This window comes from Rhipicephalus microplus, chromosome X, assembly GCF_043290135.1.
Source record: "Rhipicephalus microplus isolate Deutch F79 chromosome X, USDA_Rmic, whole genome shotgun sequence".
Lineage (NCBI taxonomy): Eukaryota > Metazoa > Arthropoda > Arachnida > Ixodida > Ixodidae > Rhipicephalus > Rhipicephalus microplus.
Window position 1 is genome coordinate 13672111 of NC_134710.1, and position 25573 is coordinate 13697683.

The 25573-nt window shown below is 44.5% G+C and overlaps 1 protein-coding gene across 1 annotated transcript in view; it reads right to left on the reverse strand.

Moving 5' to 3' along the window:
* LOC119187253 (AP-5 complex subunit beta-1) overlaps window positions 1-25573 on the reverse strand; it is a 94454-nt gene that overhangs the window by 60324 nt on the left and 8557 nt on the right. Inside the window, exons 8-12 of the mRNA XM_075881845.1 lie at window positions 24223-24357; window positions 13930-14050; window positions 6965-7118; window positions 6784-6885; window positions 670-817 (exon numbers count right to left, since the gene is read on the reverse strand). Of these exons, the coding sequence (XP_075737960.1) occupies window positions 670-817; window positions 6784-6885; window positions 6965-7118; window positions 13930-14050; window positions 24223-24357 (660 nt within the window). The remainder of the gene's footprint in view (window positions 1-669; window positions 818-6783; window positions 6886-6964; window positions 7119-13929; window positions 14051-24222; window positions 24358-25573) is intronic.

Consider the following 25573-nt stretch of genomic DNA (forward strand, 5'->3'; position numbering starts at 1 on the left):
ATTCGGCCTGTGCACAGCGCCAGCTACGTTTCAAAGAATGATTGTAAGTGGATGAGATTCACTAAGAAATGCTTCGCATTAAAACAAATAAGGAACGGGGGAGAGTGAGGAGGGGGAAGCAAGGAGGAAATACATATTGATTTCAGAATATGGCACGCAACCTATCTTGGTAATCACACATCGACCTACAGAGAAATCTGCTTATGAGCCTCAGATCCTAGCCGTGAAGACCAGCTTTTAATGGGGTAAAATGCAAACATGCTTTCACCTTTCAGAAGCCAAACACCACATAAATCCTACAACCAATCTCCAGGTGGGGAGCTTAATGTCTGGCTAAAGCAACAGCATTCTGAAGAAAATGGAATAGAAGAAAGCCTTATGCACTTTCGGTCAAGTCCCCCAAGGGGTCAGAGCACTACACTAAAAAATATTCCACAGCCCCTAAAAACCTCACAAACAAGTTGGACTCAAGCTCCAAAGTTCTGCATTTGATGCACATCTTTCTGTATAAGAATGGCATCTCGTATCCTTTCCAGCTCTACGTGAGCAGGATCCCAGAATGATCACCAATCACTCCATGACACCGAAAAAACTTTCCACACCCCAGTCATTCCACCAGCAGCACCTGCCACAGTGTCATCATGCTTCAAGCACATGCAGAGCACTGACCTTTGGCTGGCACAAATTGCCTGGTTTCTGCACAGCTGCTGTAAATACAAGCAGGCAGCTTTCCACAGCGCTGTCCTGGACACAGCCCTCCCAGTTTCGTTCGGTAACCATGTCCACAGCTTCCATTAGTACTACTTGGCTCAGGGAACTGCAGGACCATTGCAGAGGGGCAACAGTTAAATTTACACATATTGTGGTCTAGCAAACATCAGCAGAGTGTGCAGATGAACTAAACTGAAAAATTGCCAAATTGGCATCGCCTCAGGCTAACTTCATATCAATCCAAAAATACTTCATTTTGGGAAAGTTGGTGCTTACTTGGTGCAGATGACTAAGGCGCAAAAAACATTTCTTGAAACGAGAGGAGCAGAAGAGAAGAAAAAGCAGCACCCTCAATCAACTGTTTAATGACACTAAGAAATGCACAGAAAAAGAAGAGATTTCCGTGCATGAGTTGAAAGCGAACAAATGACATACAGCCTCAAGACACGCTATCGAAAAAATACATTTCCCTCAAATTCAAAATTATAGGTATTTTACTGCAGTGTCGCTGTACATCATTTGTTGGCTGTCCACGCATGCGCGGAAATGTCTTTTTTCCTGTGTGTTTCTTAGACTGTCATTAAACAGCTGGTAGTCGGCGCCGCTCTTTCTTCTCTTCTGCTCATCCCGTTTCACGAAATGTATTTTGTGCCTGTCATCTGCGCCAATGCAGATACAATGTTCAACTACATGCACAATGTATCCAATCTTTTCAAGATAATGCCTCAACCATATTGAACAAAATTTGCTGCATTTATGAAAACAGAAAATAAGGGTCATATTTTCTGTGTACTTCACACTGGCAGTGACTTAAAGCAAGATTTTAACGTTATAGCGTTAAAGAGCTTGTTTCGTGAAAATTCCGGTGACGGCATCAGTGTCAGCAGTATTGGTGCCGTCACTATCCCTGCAAAGCTGTAAAATCAGTTACTTGTTGAAAATGCAACAGCCTGTTTAGCAGATTAGGTGCATCTAACATGGTGATTTCCTGTCTTGTGTATTTACTCGCATAATTTGTGCACTGTTTCTCGCAATTTTGGCACTTCGAGAAGTGGGAGCACGAATTATGCGTGAATTTGGCAAACACATACAAAATAATGTACAATAGTCCTGCACACAGTATATAATATAAAAAAGTTGATACCTTAAAGCACAAACGAAGTGCACTTGTTTATTTAAAGGAATTAGCGCATACTTAAACCAGTCAGATCAGGTCAAGCGCGGTCTTGCCGGAATCGCTAATTGAGAGGCCCGATTGAGAATCATCATTTCGGCCGCTGTCACCGCGCTCCCAAAGCGCATTGCCCTCGGTTCTGTTCAGCACGTTCGAATGTGCCATTTTCTTGACGCTTTTCTCGACAATGCTGGGAGAATAAGTCCGAAGACACAGCGATACCGGCGTTTGCAAATAACTGAAAAAGACTTCAACGGGCAGGAAACTTGTGTTAGCAAGCGCGGACTCTTCTGCTTTCTCTCGTACTAATTGCACCGATCGTCACACGTTGAAGCAATTCTCGCTGAAGTTCTCAGCCGTTGCACGATTCCCATTTTCTTCAGCAAAGTTTATAACAGCGAGCTTGAATTTTGTCGTATGTATAATTACTGTAGCTTGTCGCGAAAAAAACAAACAGGAAAAGTGCGGTGGAAGGTTAGCGAATTCTAAACTTCCGAAATCAACCAAGTGTGCGTTGCAGTGTGAACGCAGACAACAGAGGAACAGTTGATGTGACAAGCAAGCCCTCGCAAGCCTTCAGTGCTGAAAGTTATCCGTGCCGTGACGCGAGAGGGTATGCCCATGGTGATAGAAATGGAGGGATAGAGGGGAGAAAACAATGGAGGAAAAAATTGGGAAAACGCTCGAGCGGTTTGGGCAACCTGTCAGCATAGACCCGTGAATAGATTTGGGCGTTTGGGTATGGTATCCTAGTAATGCCAGTTCGGGGAAAGTCCTTGGAAAAAGGAACTTCGGGCTCGCAGCCCATTTGACTGCGCTCGCCTGATCAGCGAGGCCTGCACCCGGCGCGCCCATGCAAAAAATCCAAAGGACCAAAGCATTTGTCCACGCGCTGGCGAGCTGGCTCGGGCGGGTCGGGGAGTGCAAAATATGCTAGTAAATATTTTTTTTCGCAAAGCTGACAATATACTAGGGCTGCACAAATTATGCAAGGGGCCAAATTATGCAAGTAAATACAGTATTCCTGTACCAATACAGAGTTTTATGTTGCTGTTCTGCACAAAGCTTCTGTAGTATATATTTTGCATATCCCAGCAATAAATCACTAGTTTTTAGTTCAGCACCGTCGTCTGTCGTCCTTTCAGCATCCTGTGGCCAGCACTGTTTGTTTCCATGATAACTATGTACCAAAGTGCCCAGTTAGGTGCACTCCTGCGGGAGAATGTTAGCTTCGAGTCTAGGATGAAGATTACAAATTGATGCTCGTAGCTCACGAGTTACTCCCCATGGATATTATAAACGATACACAATCTACACAGCTTGGAAGAACACAGAAAAAAAGAAACTAGCAATTGTTTCATATACGACTACAACTGATGAGCGAAGCTCCTTAATAATGGGACCTAAACATATGCGCTTCATCTCGCTGCTGGCTTTCATAAAGGCGGTATGGTGGGAAGCGGGTGGGGAGAGCTACTGTTGCGCTCAATGGCAGCAACGACTAAGCGAGTGAGTGTGTGGCGCAGCACAAGCAATCTGCCGTCGCGCCTTTTCTCACGTCGTGCTGAAGTGGGAACGCACATGTTGTTCTCCTTGGCGCGCTTGCTCAGCGTAGGGAGCTTCAACGGCTACGGCAGAGTGCAGGCCTAAGAAGCTTCGCTCCTAAAAAAAGTAACAGAGCAAAGTTGGGACTAAATTTTACTTCAGAGTTGTTAGCCCAGCTTTATTCTGCCGCCCCTCCTTTTTTAAACACCTTTGTTTTGCCTATAGTTGGCTTTTTATCTCCAATGAATATTATTACTGGGATCTGGTACTAAATGTTTATCGTTTTTGAAGATACCTGGGATGCTCATTTTAACTGACCATTAGGACAGCTTCTAAATAATTGCAGACAGGGAAGGAAAGCTTTGTCTGCAACTTTTACACAGTATTTTGTAGCTTTGCATATGGTTCCATGCACACAATAAAATTCGCTGACGTATTATGTGAAACAGATGACAACAATCGACGAGTTTTCCCCACACACGACCAGCACGGCAACTACAACTACCAATCTCGGAGGCTTAATATCTCAGCTTCTCATAAAAAAACTTCAGAGCGCGGCGACAAGTGGCGACACAGTAATACGGTGTGTTCCAGCACTGCCGGCCATCACAGCAAAAAGAGCCTTGCTTTCAGCGCCAGACGACACACTGCCCCATTTCAGTGATACACCACGTCACACCACTGGAACTGTTGTCTGAGACAGTCCCCCAAAGAAACATCAAACATGACGCAGGAACAGTGAGGAAATGAAGGCATACAAAAAGAAGGCCAATCAGTGTATAGCATTTTTCTGTGATGCGAATAAAAAGAAATATAAAAATGTGCTCACATTCCAATCTGAATAACAATTAATAACAGAAACAATAACAATAACAATCTGAATAACAAATTACAGAAACTACACATCGCCTCAAATAATTTTCGCAATCACACATGCTATGCTCTCAAATAAGGTTCCACTCAAAGTGCTGGATATAGCCAAGAAACTGGACATTCTTCAGCTGTTCTTTTGGACACAGCCAGTATTTAACCGGGACCTGATTAAGAGTGCACAGTGAGTGACAATGTCTGACCGTCAATGTCTATGTACAGGAGCAACGTAAGAGCAGGATCATTACTAGTTATATGCCACTCCCTACATCTCGGGCTGTGAAGCCCACAAGTACAAGGACAAGAGTCATTCAGTTTGAAATTTCACAACTTTCCATGACGCATAGCATTCCAAATCCTGGCAGACGTGATCATGAGAGCCAAGTGACACACTTTCCAGCTCGAAATGCTCAAACCTGGTGAGGGGCACTTCAAAAGGGCCCTGCGACACAAATCGAGTGTGTTGTTTTGATCGCTTTTTCTCGCACCGATATCGTTGCGCAAGTGGCAACATCAAAAACATAGCTGTTGTAATTTTATTTCTATGGAAAAACCACACTGTTTTCGGACCACAGTGACACATTGGACCTATATCTGTGATTGGAAGTGACGCTTGACCATGAAGTGACGACTTAAGCCATGCATTTTGATTACTTCAATGCGACAAGTCGTGCATGTTTATGCCGTCTTAGATAGGCCACACTATTGAGTGCTAAATATTATAAAAACACTCTTTATACTTCCTCAGATACAACAGAATGTCTGTTTTAATGCTATAGCGTTAAAGAGCTTTTTTTCACAGAAATTCTGGTGTCGACTTCTGTGTCATTGATTGTGAGCAAAAAATCATCATCTTATGCGTGACCGAAAAATCGAAAACGATGCAAATAAAATAAATAAATGATAAAAAAACCCTGGAGCAGAGTTGGGACCGAACTGTGTTGTTGGGGTCCATGGGGATAAAACCTGGGTCGTTTACGTGGCAAGTGGATGTTTTACCACGCGGCCACGCCTCTTCTTGTGAAAACCGTGAAAGTAACTTCCTCTGCTTAGAAATGCAGTGAAAGTAGCTTTCATGCTTCACAAACACACGCATCCTGTACAGTATATACTTCACAATGCAGCATCAAATATTACAGTAAGAATGCGTGGTCAAGCGTCCATTGCCAACGGGTGTCAGAATATGTGATTATCATAATGGCTCCGTGGCTGAAAGCCAGTACCCCACTACAAAAAGCACATACGCTACTGCACCAATTCCCTAAGGCTACGTAGTGGGTGCATAGCAAATTCAAAAATGTTTCATGCACTAAGTGTTTGAAGTACCCACTACGAACAGGATGTCGCTATCGCGTTCAACTCCCAAAGGCGAAGCTTTAGGGTCCCCTAATTTTTTAAATATTAAAATGTGAAAACAACTGCAAAAAGACGCTAGGGGTGTTGCACAATGGCCACTGCGAGGAAAGTCATCTGGTTTGTCTCTGCAAGAGGCACGCAGTGATTGGAAATGGCCTTTTACGACAGTGGAAAAGTGAAATGCTAAAGGGAATGTTCTTTTCTCGTTGTCTGCCGAGGTTTTCAAGTTTGAAGGCTAACAACTGCTGTTACCGAGTAGCGATTTCGATAATTCTTTTTGCGTTCATCTGAGTATTCGGCACTACACAAACTCCAGCGCTGCAGAGTGAGAAAGAAAAACTGTCGCCGGGCCCCTTTAAGGTGTTCACTGACAGGGGGGAAATCAACCCTACATGATTAGACTCACCTAGTATGAGGCGATTGTTTCTGATCAATTAGTGGTCTGGCTATTCGCTCCTGTGCTGCCCTTCTCAGCAACAACAAAAAGAAAGAGATCCAGGCCATGCTAGGCAATAAAAAGAAAGACTATGTTCTGCAAACCGTGTGGGGAATGCATGGCTATGTGAAACCATAAAAGACTTAGTGCTATCATTTCGTGCTTTCTGTCGTAGATAAAGGTCGTCCACGTCTTAGTTTCAAGTATTTGAATTTACGTAAAAATTTATGGTGCCTATATTTACGATTTTGGAGGCCTAATTGGTCTTTTACCTGCCTATTTTTGGCACCTCACCTAAAACACACTTTCTTAGTGCCTAAAATTTTGGCCTCTATGATAATCACATTCTGATACCTGACGGCAATGTGTGCTTGGACCCCGCAATATTACAGCGATATTTCATGTTGTATTGTGAAGCCTGTATACAGGACACATGTGTTTGTAAAGCATAAAAGTTATTTTCCATACATTTGGAAGCTGCCAAGCGGCTGTGTGGTGGAACACTTTCTTGCCACGCAAACGGCCTGGATTCGATCCTCACCCAGACCCAGAAATTTTTATTGTTTATAAATTATTGTATTTGCATCTTGATTTTTTGGTCATGGACACAATTTTTCGCTCACAACCTGTGACACCAGATATTTAACTGTCTGATTAAAACAAAGCCTAGCATCGATCTGCAATATCTTACCTTTCAGGAAAGCGAGTCTCGATGCACTTGAGAAAATTCAGCAGGTTGCGGCAATACAATGGTCCCAGCATAGCGATGTTGATGACTAGACGTGTAATTTCTCTGTTGGCAAAAAATACGCCTTATATATTTTTCTAACTCATTAATTCGTTCAGTCTAAGGAAGATAAAACTGTACATACTCAGTCAACAACGCCCCAACGGTAGTACTTCTCAAGTCAGCATACAGCCGATACAGCAGATAAAATAGTAAGTGGACGCCAAAAGGTCCAGGTGCTAAACAAACATGCCTCTTGAGAACGCGCAGATAAGGTATCACAGCATCTAGCATTTTTTCTGGAAGTAAAAAAAAAAAAATGTTCATCGCATTCGAATGAGAGAATGTATTTCAGCAAATTGAAAGTGAATCTAGATGAATCAGTTCCAGTAGAAAGCAATGCTAAAAGGCTGGAAGAAAGTGTACAAGCTGACTAACAACCAGGTTTGTTTTATTCTTCCAGTGAGCGTGATCAAGTACACGCTTTGCCAATTGGTATACTCTACCACAATCTCAAAGAAACAGAAAAGAAAGAAAAAAATGATCCAGTCTGCATAGAACTAATAAAAATGCTCAACGGGACAGGAATGCTAACTCCTTCAGGAGGAAGGATATAGAGGGGACATGTGCCTCGCTGCCTTTGTAGATATCATACGCTTCAGAAATTAACACGCACATCCATCGCATTTTTTTGTGTTTTTTTTCTGTTTCATTAAGATCATGATGGTTTATAGTATATATTTATGCTCAATCGAAGAATAAAACATAGGTACTTGGTTGTTAGTCAGTGCCATGGTTTGTGTACTTTCCTCCTCCAGTCTTTTAGTGCTGTTTCCTACTTGAAATCATAAACCAACCATCCCAAATATGTACCCTACTGTGGTATCAGTACACTTACATTAACCAAATTATAAAAGAAGGTCTAAGACAGCTGCAGCTTTACATAGTACTACTCTTACACAACCATGAATCATTTCAGCCTAACGTGGTGAAGTGCACTCAGGTCAATTTTTTTTAAAACCAAACTTCCTTCTTCCACACTGCACAAGAGCTAGCCAAAAGTGGATAAGAACCAAGCGTGGATAAGAACAACCAAAGCATGCTTGAGCTGTCTTAGGGGCTAAGCTCCTTAACTCTTTCTTTACCGGGCAGAAATGGTTATTTTTCATATGTCTCGGGAACATCATTTTTGCCAGTTCGAAAAGTACTCCAGCCCGCATTGCAGCATACCAAATTTTGGGCATTGAAATGCTCTTTTAAAAAAAATATATGCTATAGAGCAACAAAAATAGTTTGGAATGAATAAAAACGTAGAAAACGTGTAATTTTTGGTTGCCAATAGGTAAACAGAGCAATAGAAAACACAATATGTGCAAAAATATTTAAAATAAAGAAAATTCAGAATATACACTTTGAAGAAAAACAATCCAGGAACAGTATAAAAAATAATAAATGTTCAACACAAAGTATCCATTCACATTGACAAAGAAAGTCGTCTATTTCGTTTGGCATCGCTTCTTTCCATGAGCCACCTCATTTCGTTTAGGTTGGCATTTCTATATAAGCGTCCAAGCATATTTCTTAGCATTTTGCACATCGTATTACAAAAAAATACAATATCATACGCAGTTCTAAAACGTTTTGAGCTGCTCTGTATATAGAGCCAGGATGTGCTTTAGAAACCTTCTTGTTGTTAGGAGAAGCTGTACAGCCGGCGCCAGCACACAAAGTGCGGACCTCGCACATAACCAGACTAGCTATAAGATTGTGCACAAAAGTCAGCAGCTACGCACTTGCAGCGAAAGAGACAACTTTTGGCCATAAACAAAAACCTATGGATGGCTGTGGATGTCTCAGGTTGATGCAAAACATAGTAACAGAATCGAAAGTTGGGCTAGTTGGATATGCATGATATAACTGTCAGTTCAAGCGCACGAATAAACAGAAAGGAAGAGAGGACAAGCGCTTTCTCCCAACTAAACGATTTATTAGAACGGTTTGTATATTCTTCCGTTTCTAATAAATCGTTTAGTTGCGAGAAAGCGCTTGTCCTCTCTTCCTTTCTGTTTATTCGTGCGCTTGAACTGACAGTTATACCATGCAAAACATCGTCTCCACAAAACTTGAAGTTGAGGTGCTGTCATCCTCAAACTTTAAGCTCGTCCTCACTCAATTCAGGTGCGGCGGTTGCAAGATGGTTTGGAGCGGTGCATGTGTTTTGCGGCGCTGGTGCGCACCTATGTGCACCACGTGCACCTATGTGATGACTGCGCCATAGGCTTGACTAGTGACACACTGAGACTAGATGTGACCCTGTGTCTGATATAACAATATGGTCAAAACCAAAGCTGCTGGAAACTGGCTGAAAAGGCCATCTCGACACTTTAAACATGCGGCAGACCATCGTAAATATTTTTTGTAGAATAAATTTTCCCCAACTCCAAGCAACAGCTGTCTATCGAATACCTAGCATGAATTTCTGGCAATTATTACTGCTAAATATTATCAAACTGCGTAGCTGACACCTTAATTCGATATTTGGTTTGCAAATGTTCCTTTCATAACATAACTTCGATGTTTCTGCAGTATAATCTCGAGGGGCACGCACTTTTGTCAAGTTCGCCAGTCTAGTGCACTTTTTCAGCAATACACGCACATTGGTTCGTGCAAAGGTCTGTTAAAAATCACCATGTTGCCCAACGGACAAATTCAAATTGATTCTGAAAGTTGAGTGGCTGGACTAACTACTAGAAAGTGCTGGCTACACGAGAAACATATTTAGCATGCTAGAATCGATTATCCAAATCATCGATCACCGGTGATAGATTTGAATAGGCGTGGTAATGAAAGAGTTAAGACATCACCCGATCGTCCTCTGTAGTAACCACATCTCTCGAGTATATGCCACAGGGGAGTTTAGTTCTTGAAATGTCTGCTAGATTGCGGTATTTGTATATAATCAATATATGATGAAAAGATGCGAGATGGTGGTACTTGTAGTGTTTACTAGACGAACGGACATACAGATGGACAGACGCATGGACGGACAGATCAACCCACGGTTGGACAGACTGACATACAGACATATATGATGAAAAGATGCGAGATGGCGGTACTTGGAGTGTTCACTAGAGGGAAGGACATATAGACAGACAGACATGTATGAAGAAAAGATGCGAGATGGCAGTACTTGGAGTGTTCACTAGACGGACGGACATACAGACAGACAGACGCACAGACGGACAGATCGACCCACGGTTGGACGGACTGACATACAGACATATATGATGAAAAGATGCAAGATGGCGGTACTTGGAGTGTTCACTAGACGGAAGGTCATATAGACAGACAGACATGTATGATGAAAAGATGCGAGATGGCAGTACTTGGAGTGTTCACTAGGCGGACGGACATACAGACAGACAGACAGATGGACCCAGGGTTGGACGGACGAATGCATGAACAGACGAACGAACGCTTTGCCCCACTCATCATCATTCAGTCCGTGGATATACTGCGATTTTTTTCTTTCTCATGCATTAGCCTCCCTAATTTCTTTGTCTTGCATACATATCCCCTGCGGATAAACCACTAAGTTTATGAAGACATTGTGCAACCTTGACGTCGCAAACACTCTGTGGCCTGAGGCAACTGAAATTATTTAAAGGCAGCCAGAAGATGCCCTGCTTTAAACACCAGTGAGGCTCAGCTGAATGGCCATATTCGTGTTGAATGTACATGGCTTACTTTTCTGTTCTCATTGCGGTAGCCTAGTTCATGACAGCACCTTTCTAACTGTCTTTAGCAACACGTTCCCAGCAAGATTCACGGCATGCGAGCTGGCTGCCATGCCAGCTTCGTGGTGAAGCCCACCAGCAAAATGCTCAGATGCCACGAGAAAAAACAAGTTACGGGAAAGTGCGAGCACCCTTACAGGGAGCACCAGGTGCACACTTTTGAATAGCATGCCTTTGCCGACTGTTAGCATGGCTCATTTTACCAGCACTGACCACTGATCCATGATAAGAGCTTTATCCAGCATTTTTGGCAGACTTCATTGACTGCTTGTTACGCTCTTGCTTTTTCAAAGAGGCTAGCATCGATGATGACTGACATACAGACATCAAAATGACGCTAACATTCAGCACATGGGCATCAATATTTTTGCCTGAATTCGGGCCCTCGACCCTACAGCTGCAGTAACTGCCGCCATTCTGAAGGTACGCAAGGACCACTGCAAGGAATCTTGCAAGGTGTATAGATGGGTCATAGAATTTTCGTTCCACATTTTCAGACAAACAAGCTTCAAGTGTTTACTTCATGCTTCAACATTTAACAGGCGTTCAGCAAATCATTCCTTATTCACCACATACAATAAGACCATCCCCATAATGAACAGGTATGCACCACAGAAATGGGTAAAACCCCTTACTCATCAGTGGGGCACTAAAGAAGAAGAAGGCAGCAGTTAGCTCAACATGCCACAGAAATTTGTGCAGCCGATTAGAAAACTATTACCATCGTAAATGGGTACACTATAGATATTGGGTGAATCCCACTACTTCCACTAAAAACGAAGAAGGAAATAGCCCAACAAATGATTGTGAAGCAATGGCAGTGAGCCAAAAACCCCAGTAGGAACGAGAACTTACCGTAATTACTCGAATCTAACGTGCAGATTTTTTCCGATTAAGCGAGTTCATAAATCGCATGCGCGTTAGAATCGCGTACGAAAAAAAAATGAATACGGTCATTCTATTGCCATCGGCATTTCCAAAATGGCCGCCCCCTACGTGCGTCGGCACGGCGCGTCGGCCATTTTCGCCTATGTGTTTCCCATGTGCGGCACTTCGTACGTGTGCTGAGGAGTTCGTCATCTTGTAGTGCATTAGCATCGACGGCATGGACGGGCAGACTCGAAAAACTCGACGAGTGCACCACGATGCCGCTTTTAAAAGAAAAGTCATCGCGTGTGCCGTAACGTACGGAAATCGGGCCGGATCGCGGTCGTTCAAAATTCCCGAAACGTGCGTGCGGGACTGGCGGAAACAAAAGCAGAAGATTGTCGACAGCAAAGATTCACGCAAAGGCTTCATTGAACCACAGCAGGGTCGGTTTCCGCAAACTGAAGAGCTGCTCGGCGAGTACGTGATTGAGCAGTGAGTGGCACAGTGGCCCGTGACGAAAGAACTGCTCCAAGTGCAGGCTATCCAGTTAGCCTTAGAAAAAGGGCTAATGCCGAGCCAGTTTAAAGCAAGCAAGTGCAGGCTAACTAACTTTATGAAGAGGAAAGGCTTTTCCCTTCGAAGGCGAACGGGCATATGCGAAAAGTTTCCGAAGGAGTTCGATGAAAAGCTTCACAGTATTCAGAGGTTCGTCCTAAACTTGTGGCACAACAACGGCTACCTGCTTGGGCAAATCGGGAATGCCGATTAGACGCCTCTTTACTTCGACATGCCTGGCACCACAACCGTCGAGAAGGGGGCGAAGCAAGTTCGCGTGCAAACATCGGGCCACGGTAAAACTAAAGTGACGGCAATGCTCCGTTGCACGTCAGATAGGCACAAGCTTCCCCCGTACCTCATATTTCAACAGAAGACGCTCTCGCAGGGAGTCGTTTTCCCGAGTGGTGTGATCATGTGGGCCATCGAGAAAAATGGGTGCGCGTTGCAATCGATGTCTTACTTTTTTTTTTCGTCATGGAAACCGGGTGCACGTTACAATGGAGGGCGCAGTAGAATCGAGTAAATACGGAACTCGGGAATGGGAAAGGCAACGGCAGCTGCGAGAAAACCCCAAAGCAATGCCAAAAACTCAAAAACTATGTGCCCAAATCATGCCTGTGTTGTTTAACTCATGCCTGTGTTGTTTAACCTACCATCCCCTAGCTCAGTGGTTCTCAAATGGGGGTTCCGCAAAGCCATTTCTATGATCCACGAAACCCACACCCGCATTTTTCTTTAAGCGTGACTGTGTAGCGTATTGATGAACTGTCCAAAATGAAGTGACGTGGCACGTTCGTTAGACGTTTTCGATAGCAATAAAAGGCACCTGTTTCACGCTCCAGTTGTGTTATTTCCTTATGTATGCCCCCGCCCCCGCCCCTCTCTCCACTCCGCTGCAAGGGGTCTCCCATCACTTCCACCAGTCCACAAGGGGTCGCCGACACATCCATGACTGAGAACCCTTACCCTAGCTAGAGCCTAGCAATGAAAAGGCCTAGCAATGAAAATGACGGGGGTTAAGAATATCATAGTTGAAATCAAGAAGAGGAAATGAACATGGGCCGGGCATGTAGCGCGTAGACAGGGCAACTGCTGGTCATTAAGGGTAACTAACTGCATTCCCAGAGAAGGCAAGCGGGTTAGGGGGAGACAGAAGGTTAGGTGGGCAGATGAGATTAAGAAGTTTGCGGGTATAAATTGGCAGCAGCAAGCACAGGACCGGGTTAACTGGCGGAACATGGGAGAGGCCTTTGGCCTGCAGTGGACGTAGTCAGGCTGTTGATGATGATGAATGAAAAGGCCTAGAAACAACCTTGAGACAACCATATTAGTCTTCAAATTCACCCAGTCTTGCTGTTGAGGCTTGTGTGGCTTAGTACACACTTCGCCAATTTTTTTTCTTCAAGCTCACCTCAAAGCATCAATACAACCTTTTGTGCTTCCTTTCCTTGACTTAACACCAACTGCAGTCAGTACCAAGAAAGTGTTTACTGTTCCTGATGTGCCATCATTGATGTGCCTTTCAATATCGCCGGAAAAAAAAATGTTAACATATGTGCATGATGTGAATATTGTTTTTTGCATTCTCAAACATACACTAGCAGGCTTCAATGTGGAACAAAAAGTTTAAAAAGTCAGCACACTTGACTCTTAGATCACGCTTCGACGAATGATGATTGTGCTTAATGTATCGGTTATGCTTAGTGTGCTACTTGTTTTTGTGGGCACAAGTTCCCTCAATAAAGAACCACACTCATAACCCATCGTTCTGATACTGTCTCGTTCTTCATTACTACAATGCGGAAAATATGTAGTAAATGAACACAATACATAAAAAAAACCTAAGAACCAAGAGAATCAGTTTCCACATCTTTGGTGTTCTCACCAGGTCCTCCCCAGATATCAAAGCCAGCTGCTAATGTAGCTTGGAGCCGCAGGCCCTGTTGCGTAACATTATCTCGTGGTATGGGCAGCAGGCGCCGAGAAGCATTGGGCTGGTGGCCAGCCTACAATGGTCACATTACCAGTGAAGATCATGTCTAATGCTAGCACTGTGGTTCTACGTCTACTGCATGCTTAATTATCACAAAATCAACATTTCCAACTTCATGGCAGTAATTTCAATGATTATAAAAACAAACACCACACCATCATGGTGACAAAACTGACACAACAGCAACAATGTCGACATCTATGATGCAACACAATGGCATGACAACAAGACCAGCTGCACCATGGCATGAAGATGAGACTTTGTTGAATAAAACATCATACATTATATGTATTTACATTTCTGTTAGACCTCCTATGACAATCACTTAACCCTTCAATAGATCAGCTATATTTTCTACACAATTATACAAAATCGATTTATTGATATATGGGGTGTAATGTCCCAAAACCACCCAATGATTATGAGAGATGCCGTAGTGGAGACAATTATACAAAATAAGCTGCGATATATTAATATAAACTACAAAGAAATAGTATGATGCAAACATAAAAATTAAGCGAGTAGTTTACCAAAAAAAAAAGGGGACATATAAATTGTCGCTAGGTGAAAATAACAGAATACAGGATGACGGTGCGACCAGGCAAAACGAGGTCTGTATTAACAGAACAAAAGAGCAGCCGCTTCGACGTCGTCTTTGCATGATACTTTGCTTCTGCGCCAGCAGCAAACTTGGGCCAACATCAACAGATTGAGGTGCGAGGGGCCGATCAGTTGAATTATCTTTTTCAAGAGTTACGCAGTCTGTCATCTCGGCGAGCTCTTCCCCGTACGCGACTGCCATGCCCCTCGTTAGATGTCGGCATTCAGAGCTGAAGTTCGTTAAAAGGATGTGCGTGTGTCCGCATTTTATGCTTACGACGCCTCTTGCGATAGATAAACCATGGCTGAATAGCAGTGTTGGAATTTGCTCGGCGATGTTTTCAGAATTGCTCGACGTGTCACATGTCACAGCAACGAGTGCACTTAACCGCGGTGGGATGGTCACGTCGTCGTCGAAGACGCGCAAAGGTTGACGTCGCTGGTCTGTACAGGGCCCATCCGAAACTTGATCTGGGATCGTCCAAAATGTAACCGATCTCTCAGGAATGTTGATAATGGCTCCGTATTCACGCAAGAAGTCCATGCCCAAAAGCAGGTCTTTGCAGCATTCCGGTAAAATTACAAAAGTAGCGACGAAATCTGAACTGCCGATATTAAGTCGAGCGGTACATTTGCCCGTTGGCGTCACCAATTGACCCCCTATGGTTCTTATGTTTGGGCCCGTCCATATTGTTTCAACTTTCTTTAGGCAGTTGGCGAGTTTATGGCTGATAATAGAGAAGTCCGCACCAGTATCTACCAGCGCTGTTACTGGGCCTCCGTCTATACAAATGTCTAGATTGGCGCTTACGATTTCCGTTGATGTCGGTGACGTCTTATCGTCCTTGATATCGTGCATCGTACGATCCGTGGTATCATTCATCGTATCGCGTCGTGTAGAAGATGTTGGGGGTGTGATAGCATCTCGACAGGCGGCAACCTTCTCCCCAAAGGTCGCTGCTGTTAGTTTCCCCAATGAGGGCTAGGAGATCTGCCCCAGACCACCTCGGAGTAACTGCGCTGCTGCGGCGAGTTAGGCGCAGGTGAAGGAGAGCGGAGTCGATGATACGGCACTTCGAGTTGCTGTGTTTGTGGGCCTGCACTTCTGTCACGGCGGTTATCGAAATAAGCATGAGGGGAGGTTTGTAGAAAGTTATGATGTCTACGGTCATGGTACGGACGATTGCGGAAAATATGGCCGGCTTTTCCGCAATGAAAGCAAAGTGGTCGACGGTCAACGGTGCGCCACAAGTTCGTCTTACAGATGAATGGTCGACTGGTCGGCATACCTTGTGACCAAGATCCAGATATCGGCGTAGTGTACATCGGCGACGTGTGCATAGGCACGTTACACTGTAGATACGGCTGCGGCGGATTGGGAGCTGGGGCCCACGGCTCGTTGTAAGGCCCTTGGCTGACGTCACGATAAGCCAGTGGTGACGAGTTGTACGACACTGGAGTGGGTCGACTGACAGCTGATGCGCAGCTTACAGACCGCTGGTCTGAGAGCAATTCTGGCAACGAAAATGCCTGGCGGAGTTCTTGCCGCACAAGTTCAGCAACGCAAGCCATGGTATTTTCCTTGCAGAATCACAAGGAGGTTTCGAATCTCCTCCCAAATGACCTCACGAACGAGCTCACGCAGAGAACACTCACTACCGGCAGTCAAAGCAGAGAGGCTAGGTGATGTCTCGTTTGGTTGGTCATGGTATCGGCGCCGTTGCTGCAGTGCTCGCTCGATTGTCACAGCCTCTTTGACGAATTCCGCTACGCATGTTGGGGGGTTGCGTAGGAGACCGGCAAACAGCTCTTCCTTGACGTCCCTCATCAAAAGTCGCAGTTTTTTACCTTCAGGCATCTCGGGGTCAGCCCACTGAAAACGGCAGGCCATGTCTTCCGCAAACATGGCGACGCTCACGTTTGGTATCTACATGCGTGCCTCGATGAGCTGCAGAGCAGAATCACGGCGGTCGGTGTTTGCGAATGTCCCGAGAATTTGCTGCCCCACAAAGACAGCGTTGACTCGTGGTTCTTGTACCACGTACGAGCGCTGTCTACCAAAAAAAAGTAGACGCGCGATAGCTTTTGTTGAATGGGAAAGCGGTTGGCTTTGGCGACTCGCTCATACTGGGCTAACCAGTCCTCAACGTCTTCATAAACCTCACCGTGGAAGGTCTCAGGAATTAGAGGCTGATCAACAGTAAGCTGTGAAGGCCCTCCGGTAGCCATTTCTCCAGGCACGGTGTGTTGCTGGAGAAGTTCGAGCGGGATTACCTCGGGACAAAGGCCTCGCTGTCGGCGACTGTAGCAGTGGACAGGAGTATCCACTGCAGGAACGGGTTGCAGTGACGGACTCGATGTGCCAGGGCGCAGAGGTGTCCCAAGCATCAGTTGGAAAAGTCCAGAACCTCCACCAATGTCGCTAAGTGAAAATAACAGAATACAGGACGATGGTGCGACCAGGAAAAACGAGGTCTGTATTAACGGAACAAAAGAGCAGCCGCTTCGCCGTTGATTGATTGATATGTGGGGTTTAACGTCCCAAAACCACTATATGATTATGAGAGACGCCGTAGTGGAGGTCTCCGGAAATTTAGACCACCTGGGGTTCTTTAACGTGCACCCAAATCTGAGCACATGGGCCTACAACATTTCTGCCTCCATCGGAAATGCAGCTGCCGCAGCCGGGATTCGAACCCGCACCTTGCGGGTCAACAGCCGAGTACCTTAGCCACTAGACCACCGCGGCGGGGTGGCCGCTTCGCCGTCGTCTTCCTCGGAAGAACCATGGGTGCTGTCTACGCTCATCACTTCGTCGTCCTCTGTCTTCTTGCCCGGCCTTTAGCCGTGACAATATCCCATTGACTTGTGAGAGCGTTTTCCAAATGTGGGAAAACACTGTCCCAATGTCTCATGAAGGCACTATCTCGCTATTGCATCAACGCATATTTGCAATAAAACGGCTGGAGCAAGCAGCACAAGGTATCATCTCTGAAGTGGTGAAGAGGAAAGCTGTGCAGACCTCATTTCCAGCAGTAGAACACCAGCTGCAGTTGTGTCTCTTGCGAGCCTTCATAGCGTTTGGGTCTTTTCCCGTAAAGCTTACTTCACCACACGTGTACACCCTTCTTTTTTGTTCATTTGGCTCTTCTTGCTTTTTGCTGTTGAAACTGTCGTGTAGTTGTTGAAGTGCCTACTTCTGAAGAGGTATATGATATCAAAAAAAATATTTCCGCACACCGCAAGCATGCTACGGGATGATTGGTGTGATTATGCAGGGGATCATTCAGATGCATTTATTGGTCAAGTTATTGTGCAAACTTACAAAAACACGTGATAACTAGCAGTTAAAAACAAGAAGAGGAAATTATTCGGCATTTTGATTGGTAGGTCAATTTTTCGAAGAAGAAAACTCCGGAGGCTACCATAAAAATTGACCGAAACACAATGTTATTGTAACACTACATATCCTCTACGAAAATGTGATGAAAGAATTTTCCTCGATACTATAAACACTTAGGTAATATCTGAGTCACTTAGCATTGTGCTAATTGTAACAGGTGGTGTAGCAGAAAAATTTTTTTGCTGAACGAAAAGTCGGACATATGTGTCCCGCTGTCACACAACAGGTCAATGAGCGATAAGCACGGGTTTTCAAGCAGGGTTTCACTGGACGCACAGCTTCCTTGAAGGGCAAGGGGTTGAGATGAAACACTCACTGACCACATTGCCTGATAAAATAATCACAGGTTTCAAAACTGCTTACTTGACTGAGCTAGACTAGAAGTCGTCAATTATGCAGCCAGTAGGTGATGCAATGAGCGTGTGTAGACAGCAGGCATAGTCCTTGTTGTCCTATTCACTGTAGCTGGTGTCAACTAGATGATTAAGAGATTCTAGGAGCTGGCAGAGTCACATGTTCTTTTCCTTGGCGATGACAGTGGCATTGTCCCAGTCAATGCTGTGATTATAGTCATGCGCACGCTAAGTAATGCCATTTGTCATGTGACTTAATAGTGATGCCACGTTGATGCTCCTCGAGGCATCAGGAGAACTATCCTGTTTCACCGAAGTACACTTGACAGCAGTCAGCACACATCTTATACATAACCCCTAGGAATGACTCATTTGGTGGCTTGTCTATTCATTGACTAGATTCCTTGGAGAAGGGCATTATATATAGCGTTCCACAAGTGGTTTGGATGAATGAAACTCACTCCTATTTTACTCGCACTAGCACCTAATTTATCAACTAAGACGAGAAAATTTGCATTGCAGCTTTCATTTTACAAAACCATCACGCCACATCGGCCCATAAAGAAGCTGCGAGTAGTGAGAGAGGGACACACGCAGTAGCAGCACTATAGTCACAGTCATGGCACACATAATGAACTTTGTGCAATTTCCAAAGCCGCTGTGACACGAGCGCCAGCAGTTGATACGAGCGTAGTTGGTAACACGTGCATATAACTAATTAAATAATTATGCAACCGGAGAGAAGAAAGATGATACTGGCTGTTTAAACATACAACAATAAGCACGAGGGTCATGTAATTTGTGGCTCACAACACATCAAGATTCACGTGGCGCATATTTTGTACCTGCCAATTTGTTACTGCATTACATTGGTTTTGCAATCAAAATGGCCAATGTGTGCTTTGATACTAAAAAGGAGCATCGCACAGAACCAGCTGTGGGTGACTTTGAGTTTTCAAAACAGCAGTCAATAACTTTTGTGGAAAAACGTAATTCTACCAATTTCAGCGGCGAAACCAAAACTACAACACCGGAGCGTGCAATTGCTATACTCTTCTGGGACGTCCAGAATAAGCAATTCTGTGTCACCTCCTCGATCTACTTCACTTCATAGGTCTTCAGGCTGTGCTTGCCATGATAGCCCACATGGGACACAGGTTAACAAATGCAAAAGAAGTGCCACCACTGCAATTGCTGTCAAAACAGTGTCATCATTCACAGGATCTACTGAAGTTGGCCGAATTTGATCACTCCACAAAAGTTACCAACAGCCACTTCTCAGGGATCTCGAAGAGACTGTTTGCCAGAAGGACATCTCCCATTTAACCCTCCCCCCTCTCTTGTATAACAAGCCAATTATGTATGTTAATTTGTAACCAATGATGTAATTACTGGCTCTAGTCATTTAAAGATATCACCCCAAAAGACTAATTATAAGAGCAGCACATAAATATTGCATTGCCCTTATTAAGGCGGCAGCAGCCTTAGATGCCTTCTAGAACGCGAGAATTGACCATTTACGAGATCAGCATCCCACATTAGTTGCATCAATATGAAAGATGCATAATAACACCACCATATGACGTCGTCGTTTAATCACGAACCACCGGGCTTTCTGCAGTCACCGTGGCATCATCACATTACATCGTTGCTTGATCAAAAATGGGCCGCTCACAGAGACAGCGAAACCTGGTGAGGTGCAAAAGGCTTGCAATGCCTCTAAAGCGGGAGGGGGGGAATGGACTGAAGAAAACAAAAATGGCTTTCGCATTTAAGGGGGGATGCTACACCTTCCAAAAACTCTTTTATTTTTGCGAGTACCTCAGTCAAATTTGGAGAGCCTATGTAGACTTTACTGCTGATTTCAAAAATCTAATTGTTTTTTTGCTGCGACAATTAGTTTTAAAGATATAATGAACTGCAACTTTTTCAATTAAGGCCTAATTAGCTAATTAACTGTAACTTGGATATTGATGTGCAACCTATAGAACCGATTCGGTATGTTCACAGTGTGCAATAAAGTATAAATCATTGTTCTGGGCTATTTCGAAGCAAAGTTGTGGGATGTTGAATATGACATGAAAAATTTCCCCATCTACACTTGAAACAAAAGATCCATTTAGAGAATTTTCTCCAAAAATTATTACAATAAAACTTACTTTACGACACATCCCCTGCATTTATCTTCGAAACAAAAAAGAAATCGTAATGATAACCCAGATAGAACAAGAGATATTGCTCCGGCATAATGGGAAGCACATGAAAATTGTCGTTTTGAGAAATCGAGAAAAAACGTGGGCACACATTTTTATTGCAGAAGATGCAACAAGACAACCTCAAAACGCACCAGAAGCATAGTCTGAATGCATTCTGTGCTCATGCCTCCTCTTCACTAGCTTCCGGAGTTCCAATAAGGCTGTTCTTTTCTTGTTAGAGACAATGCTGCGACGGTGGTCTTTTTCCCTCGCTCTCCTGGCACCAGTACTTGTCGCATTCATGTCCATTTCACCTAAGATTGCCGTTGCAGAATTCAAATTGCCCGTGTTGAAGCGCAGCACTGCTTCTGCAACAGCTGCTTCAACAGCGAACAGGGACGCATGGTGCTCCTTGGGGGCCAAACTCCAGATTACCGAATGTAGGCTCTCGTTGGAGTTCTGCGTTTTGCCGCGTTCGCATCTCTGAAGCAGGGCTCTTTCCGAAAGCCGGGTATAAACCGGTAGTAATGCCTCTGCCACGTCTTTCGGTAGATTGTAGGCATGCCTGGGGTCGGGCTCACCCTTTGCTTTTGCGGCATTGTGCCGACACCATGAAGTTTCACCAGCTGGGCACAGACTGTGGTCCGAGCATTCATCAGTGGAGGTGACGTGGCGGTATGTGGCCATCACAGCCTTTTGCATCTCGCCCACGTCACCTTCATGCGATTTCAGAGCCCGGCCATAATATGTGCTCAGCCTGGTGATCAGCTCACCTGTGAGCCTGCCTTTCCCACCAAGGCCTCTTTTCCCATCGCACTTTTGTTTCTGCACCAGGTTTCTCAATGCGGTGCCCATCCGTTTCTGTACATGATTAATACAGTCTTCCTTCTGCACGTCAATGTAACCATACACCTTGGCGTCTTGTATGGCGCAAAATGTCTTAGAGTCTCCATCAGACAGCATAGTTGTGTAGCGCAGGCCATGGCGTTCAAGCGACCACTGAAATAGAATTAGAGCCGCCTCCACTTCCATTTGCCCCGCTTTGCTGTTCGTATTTTTTTGGCATTTGTGGTTAGCCTTCCATTCTTGATAGCCCTCACTACTAGGCTTTGGGCCCACCTCGCAGCCTAGGCAAAAGTTGGAAAGAACGACGTAGTCCAACACGTAGCCACTAAATAATTCGATAACTGTGCCCATGCGGATGTGGGAAGAATGGCCTCGCGTCTTCCACGTGCCGTCGTAGCTAACGGCAATATTGCCCCGGTGGCCGAAGCACAAGTCATCATAAATTGTTCTAACCTTTTCCGCACATTCGCTCATAGCGGACTCAGCCGCTCGCGTTGCAGCGGGTGCCAGCGTGTTCTTCAAATGCCGCTGAAACGTCTTGTGGTGCGTACCGCGGTGTGAGATGCCCATTGTTGCGAAAATATCGTTCATTTTCGTTTGGCCGTTGCCGGTAGCCACCATCGCCCTCGAAGCGAGAAGATTTACTTCAAACGGATTGCACGTTTTCGTGCCGTTCGCGCGGGGCGAAGTCCATTCATTCGCGATCTCGCCGCACCTTTCACACTGCACTAGCACTTTCACGGCAAGTCCGTAGTCCCGATCCCCTCTGACGATCGTAGCCGGTCCGTGGCAGGCTTTGCAACACAAGGCACCCATTATCGCGTTTAGGATATCTAGATGCATAAGCAGATAAGGAGCAGCGTGGTCCGAGTCCTGTGCGGTTGCCTCGCTACAACTCGCGGTGAAAAAGTCAATTTTCCGTGCAGTTGCTGGCGCCGATGAAAGCCGATCGAGCGTCGCTTTTTCCCGGGCATGATTTTCTTCAACTTCGGCGTTTGTCACCACTTTGGCGTCGATTCGTAGTCGTCCGGAGTTCGCTTCACCGTCATCGTCGTCGGAGGCAACGCGCTCGGTCGCACCATCGCTGAACGGCCGCGGAGCGTCGACACATCGTTCGTCGGAGTCAACCAAGGGCTCTGATGACTTCGTAGACTTTCTCCCACGACCTTTGCGTTTCCTGCGACCAAATGCGTGCACGGTCCGATACTTTTTTGCGTTTCCAGGCATGGCGATACGATCAGAAGCTTCAGAGTGCTCTGCCGATTTCGAGGCGTCACAGCGGTAACCCTTTCAAAATGGCGTCGGGTCGCGTATGCAGGCGCAAGCCGCGAGCTTCCAGCCAACCGGAAAGCGCCATTTCAGTCACGTGCGCCGTTTAGCTAATGGCAGTGAGCGCGGCTCTTCGTCTTTGAGGCCCCGTTTTTCGAGCCAGGGAAACGCTCAATGTTGCTTACTGAATAAAAAAAACAGCTGAAAACGCGTTCTTTCAAACAAGACCAAAATGGCGCCGATCGAGCGCGTAGTTCCCGCGTATCGTAGAGCCGAAACCTGCGCTATTCGCCCTCAATTTAAAGGGCAGGACGCCCGTTTTCGGTTTTTTAAAGTTGAATAACGATAAAAGTTGATGGTATTCGGCTATGAAATTTTGTAAATAGGTGCGCAATGATGTCGGGAACGCGAGAAGAAGGTCTGCGAAAACTCGATTTTTTGGCTGATTTTCGGTCCCGAAGTGCCGCGTCCCCCCTTAAGTAGTCTTAAGTGCAGAAGAGACCATGCGTTTTTTTGTTGTTATAGTTGCTGTTTTTTTTTACTTTTTTTACCGTTTTCGGACAAATTTTATTAAACACCCTGCACAGTGCGTTGCTACTAGTGTGAAATTCAATGGGGCACAATAGACTAGTGTTTCAAACATCTATGTCTAGTTTTATTTTGCACAGGCAAAATGTCACATGATTTATTGATTGATATGCGAGGTTTAACGTCCCAAAACCAACATACAAATATGAGAGACGTCATAGTGGAGGGCTCTGGAAATTTCGACCACCTGGGGTTCTCTAACGTGCACCCAAATCTGAGCACACGGGTCTACAGCATTTTCGCCTCCATCAAAAATGCAGCCGCCGCTGCCGGAATTCGATCCCACGACTTGCGGGTTAGCAACCGAGTACCTTGGCCACTAGATTACCGAGGCAGTGCAAAAAAATGTCACATAACTTATTAAACTCAGCTACTAGCAAGTTACAACTTTTTACAGTAAACACGATGCTATAGATCAAGATTTTGCTATCAATAATTGGCAAAGTTAACTTTGCCTCTGAAGTGAAGCTTTTCCTTCAAATAAAGTTAGTGGTTTCCTATTGAGAGAATTTCGGTGATTGAAATTCAGATCAGAAATATTCAGCAGATACCAAGTACCATGAGAATGTTATTTTATAAATAAGAAGCATGCGGAGTAAAGGTGACTGAGTAGCAATTTTTTCGTTAAGCGAAACGTTATTAAATGTCGCTAAAGATATGTACAAGTGTTGTACACAGACACATACTGAAAAGTCGCTCGAGTTTCACATAACCAGTTGTTTACAGCTGCATAAGGATGCCAACAAAAACATCAGCATTACTGGTTCCAAAAGCGGTAAGATGTAGTGCTTACACACACACACACACACACACACACACACACACACACACACACACACACACAAACACACACACACACACACAAACACACACACGCACGCACACACACGCACGCACACGCACACACACAAAAAAAAGAAAGGCCACCCACCACTTGTGACAACGCCGATCCCAGCCACGAAATTTTCAAGGCTTGCTGGCTCTCAGGGTAGTGCAAACCATCTGCAAGCCGCTGAATGACTTCCAATCGTAGCGCTTGCCACCAGTCCTCCTTACAGAACTCGCCCTGCATTTTAATGCACATATGCTGCTTAATACTACTTTCACATGCCCAGAGAAAAAATTTCTAATAGTACAACTTTCGAAAATGTGCAACACATGAGCATAAAAGCCACATACTGAATTCAGCACAAGCTGGAGCACGTGGCATGCTTCTGGTTTTGCTTCAGCAATACTGCACAGCAACACTGCAGCTAAACTCAACGATTCCAAAGCTGCAGGTGATGTCTGGTTCAAATTTATTTCTGAACAAAACAAGTGACGCAGTGAAGCTCTGAAATAAACGGTATCAACCCTTTGATAACTGCTGACAAGTATAGTTCACACAAAATTATGTACGAATGTAACCAATGATGACTACATTCATGAAGACAACGAAAATGGGGGGACCCTTAAGCTTCACCTTTAAGGGCGAAGAGTAAGCGTTTTTCCTGCTATGTATTTTAGCCGAAGTGTAAGTACCTTTTTCTCCATAGCATAAAAGTTACAATAATTATATTACTATCAATGTGAACATAAGCCATTCCTTTTTTGAGTGAAGCAGATTTAGTACTAAAAGTTGCAACGCTAATTTTTTGTAAATGTTTAACTTATATCTAATCATCACTCGGTAATAGCTATTAGTTGTGTTAAAGAAGAGCGATTCTTCACACAACAATAAGTCTCCTTCAGCATATTGCCAATTAAATTATCTAAATACTGGCTAAAATCTGCAATTCTAGGTGCTGTGGTTGCTGAGATAAAGAAAAATGAGTGCAAAAAAAAACATGTTTTGAGATAATTACAGTTGAAGTTAAAAATTTGAAATATTTCAAAAGTACAACAAGCTAACAGCAAATGGTGCCATTTTATTCAGGAAAAAAAATGCTATATCAATTGTGTGAAAAAATTCAAGTAAACTGGTACAACTTTTTTTATTATTTTTTTTTTTTTTTGGTCGTGAAAAGGTCAAACTGTATGTACCAAGAAATGTCACCTCTAAGCAAATATCTACCCAGAACAGTGATGAACATCTGGCGTGCCTGTTTCTAGAACATTCGAAATATGTCATAAGCTGATACAATATTCTAACCAGTGTCCGGCACATATTACTATTAAATGATAGCATTAAAAGAAAATAAGACGGCCATATTCATGCTCACTTATTTCATGACACCTTGGCCACAGCCAAAAGAAGAGCACTTTACTGTCATAAATGCACCCATACACAATCTTACTTTATG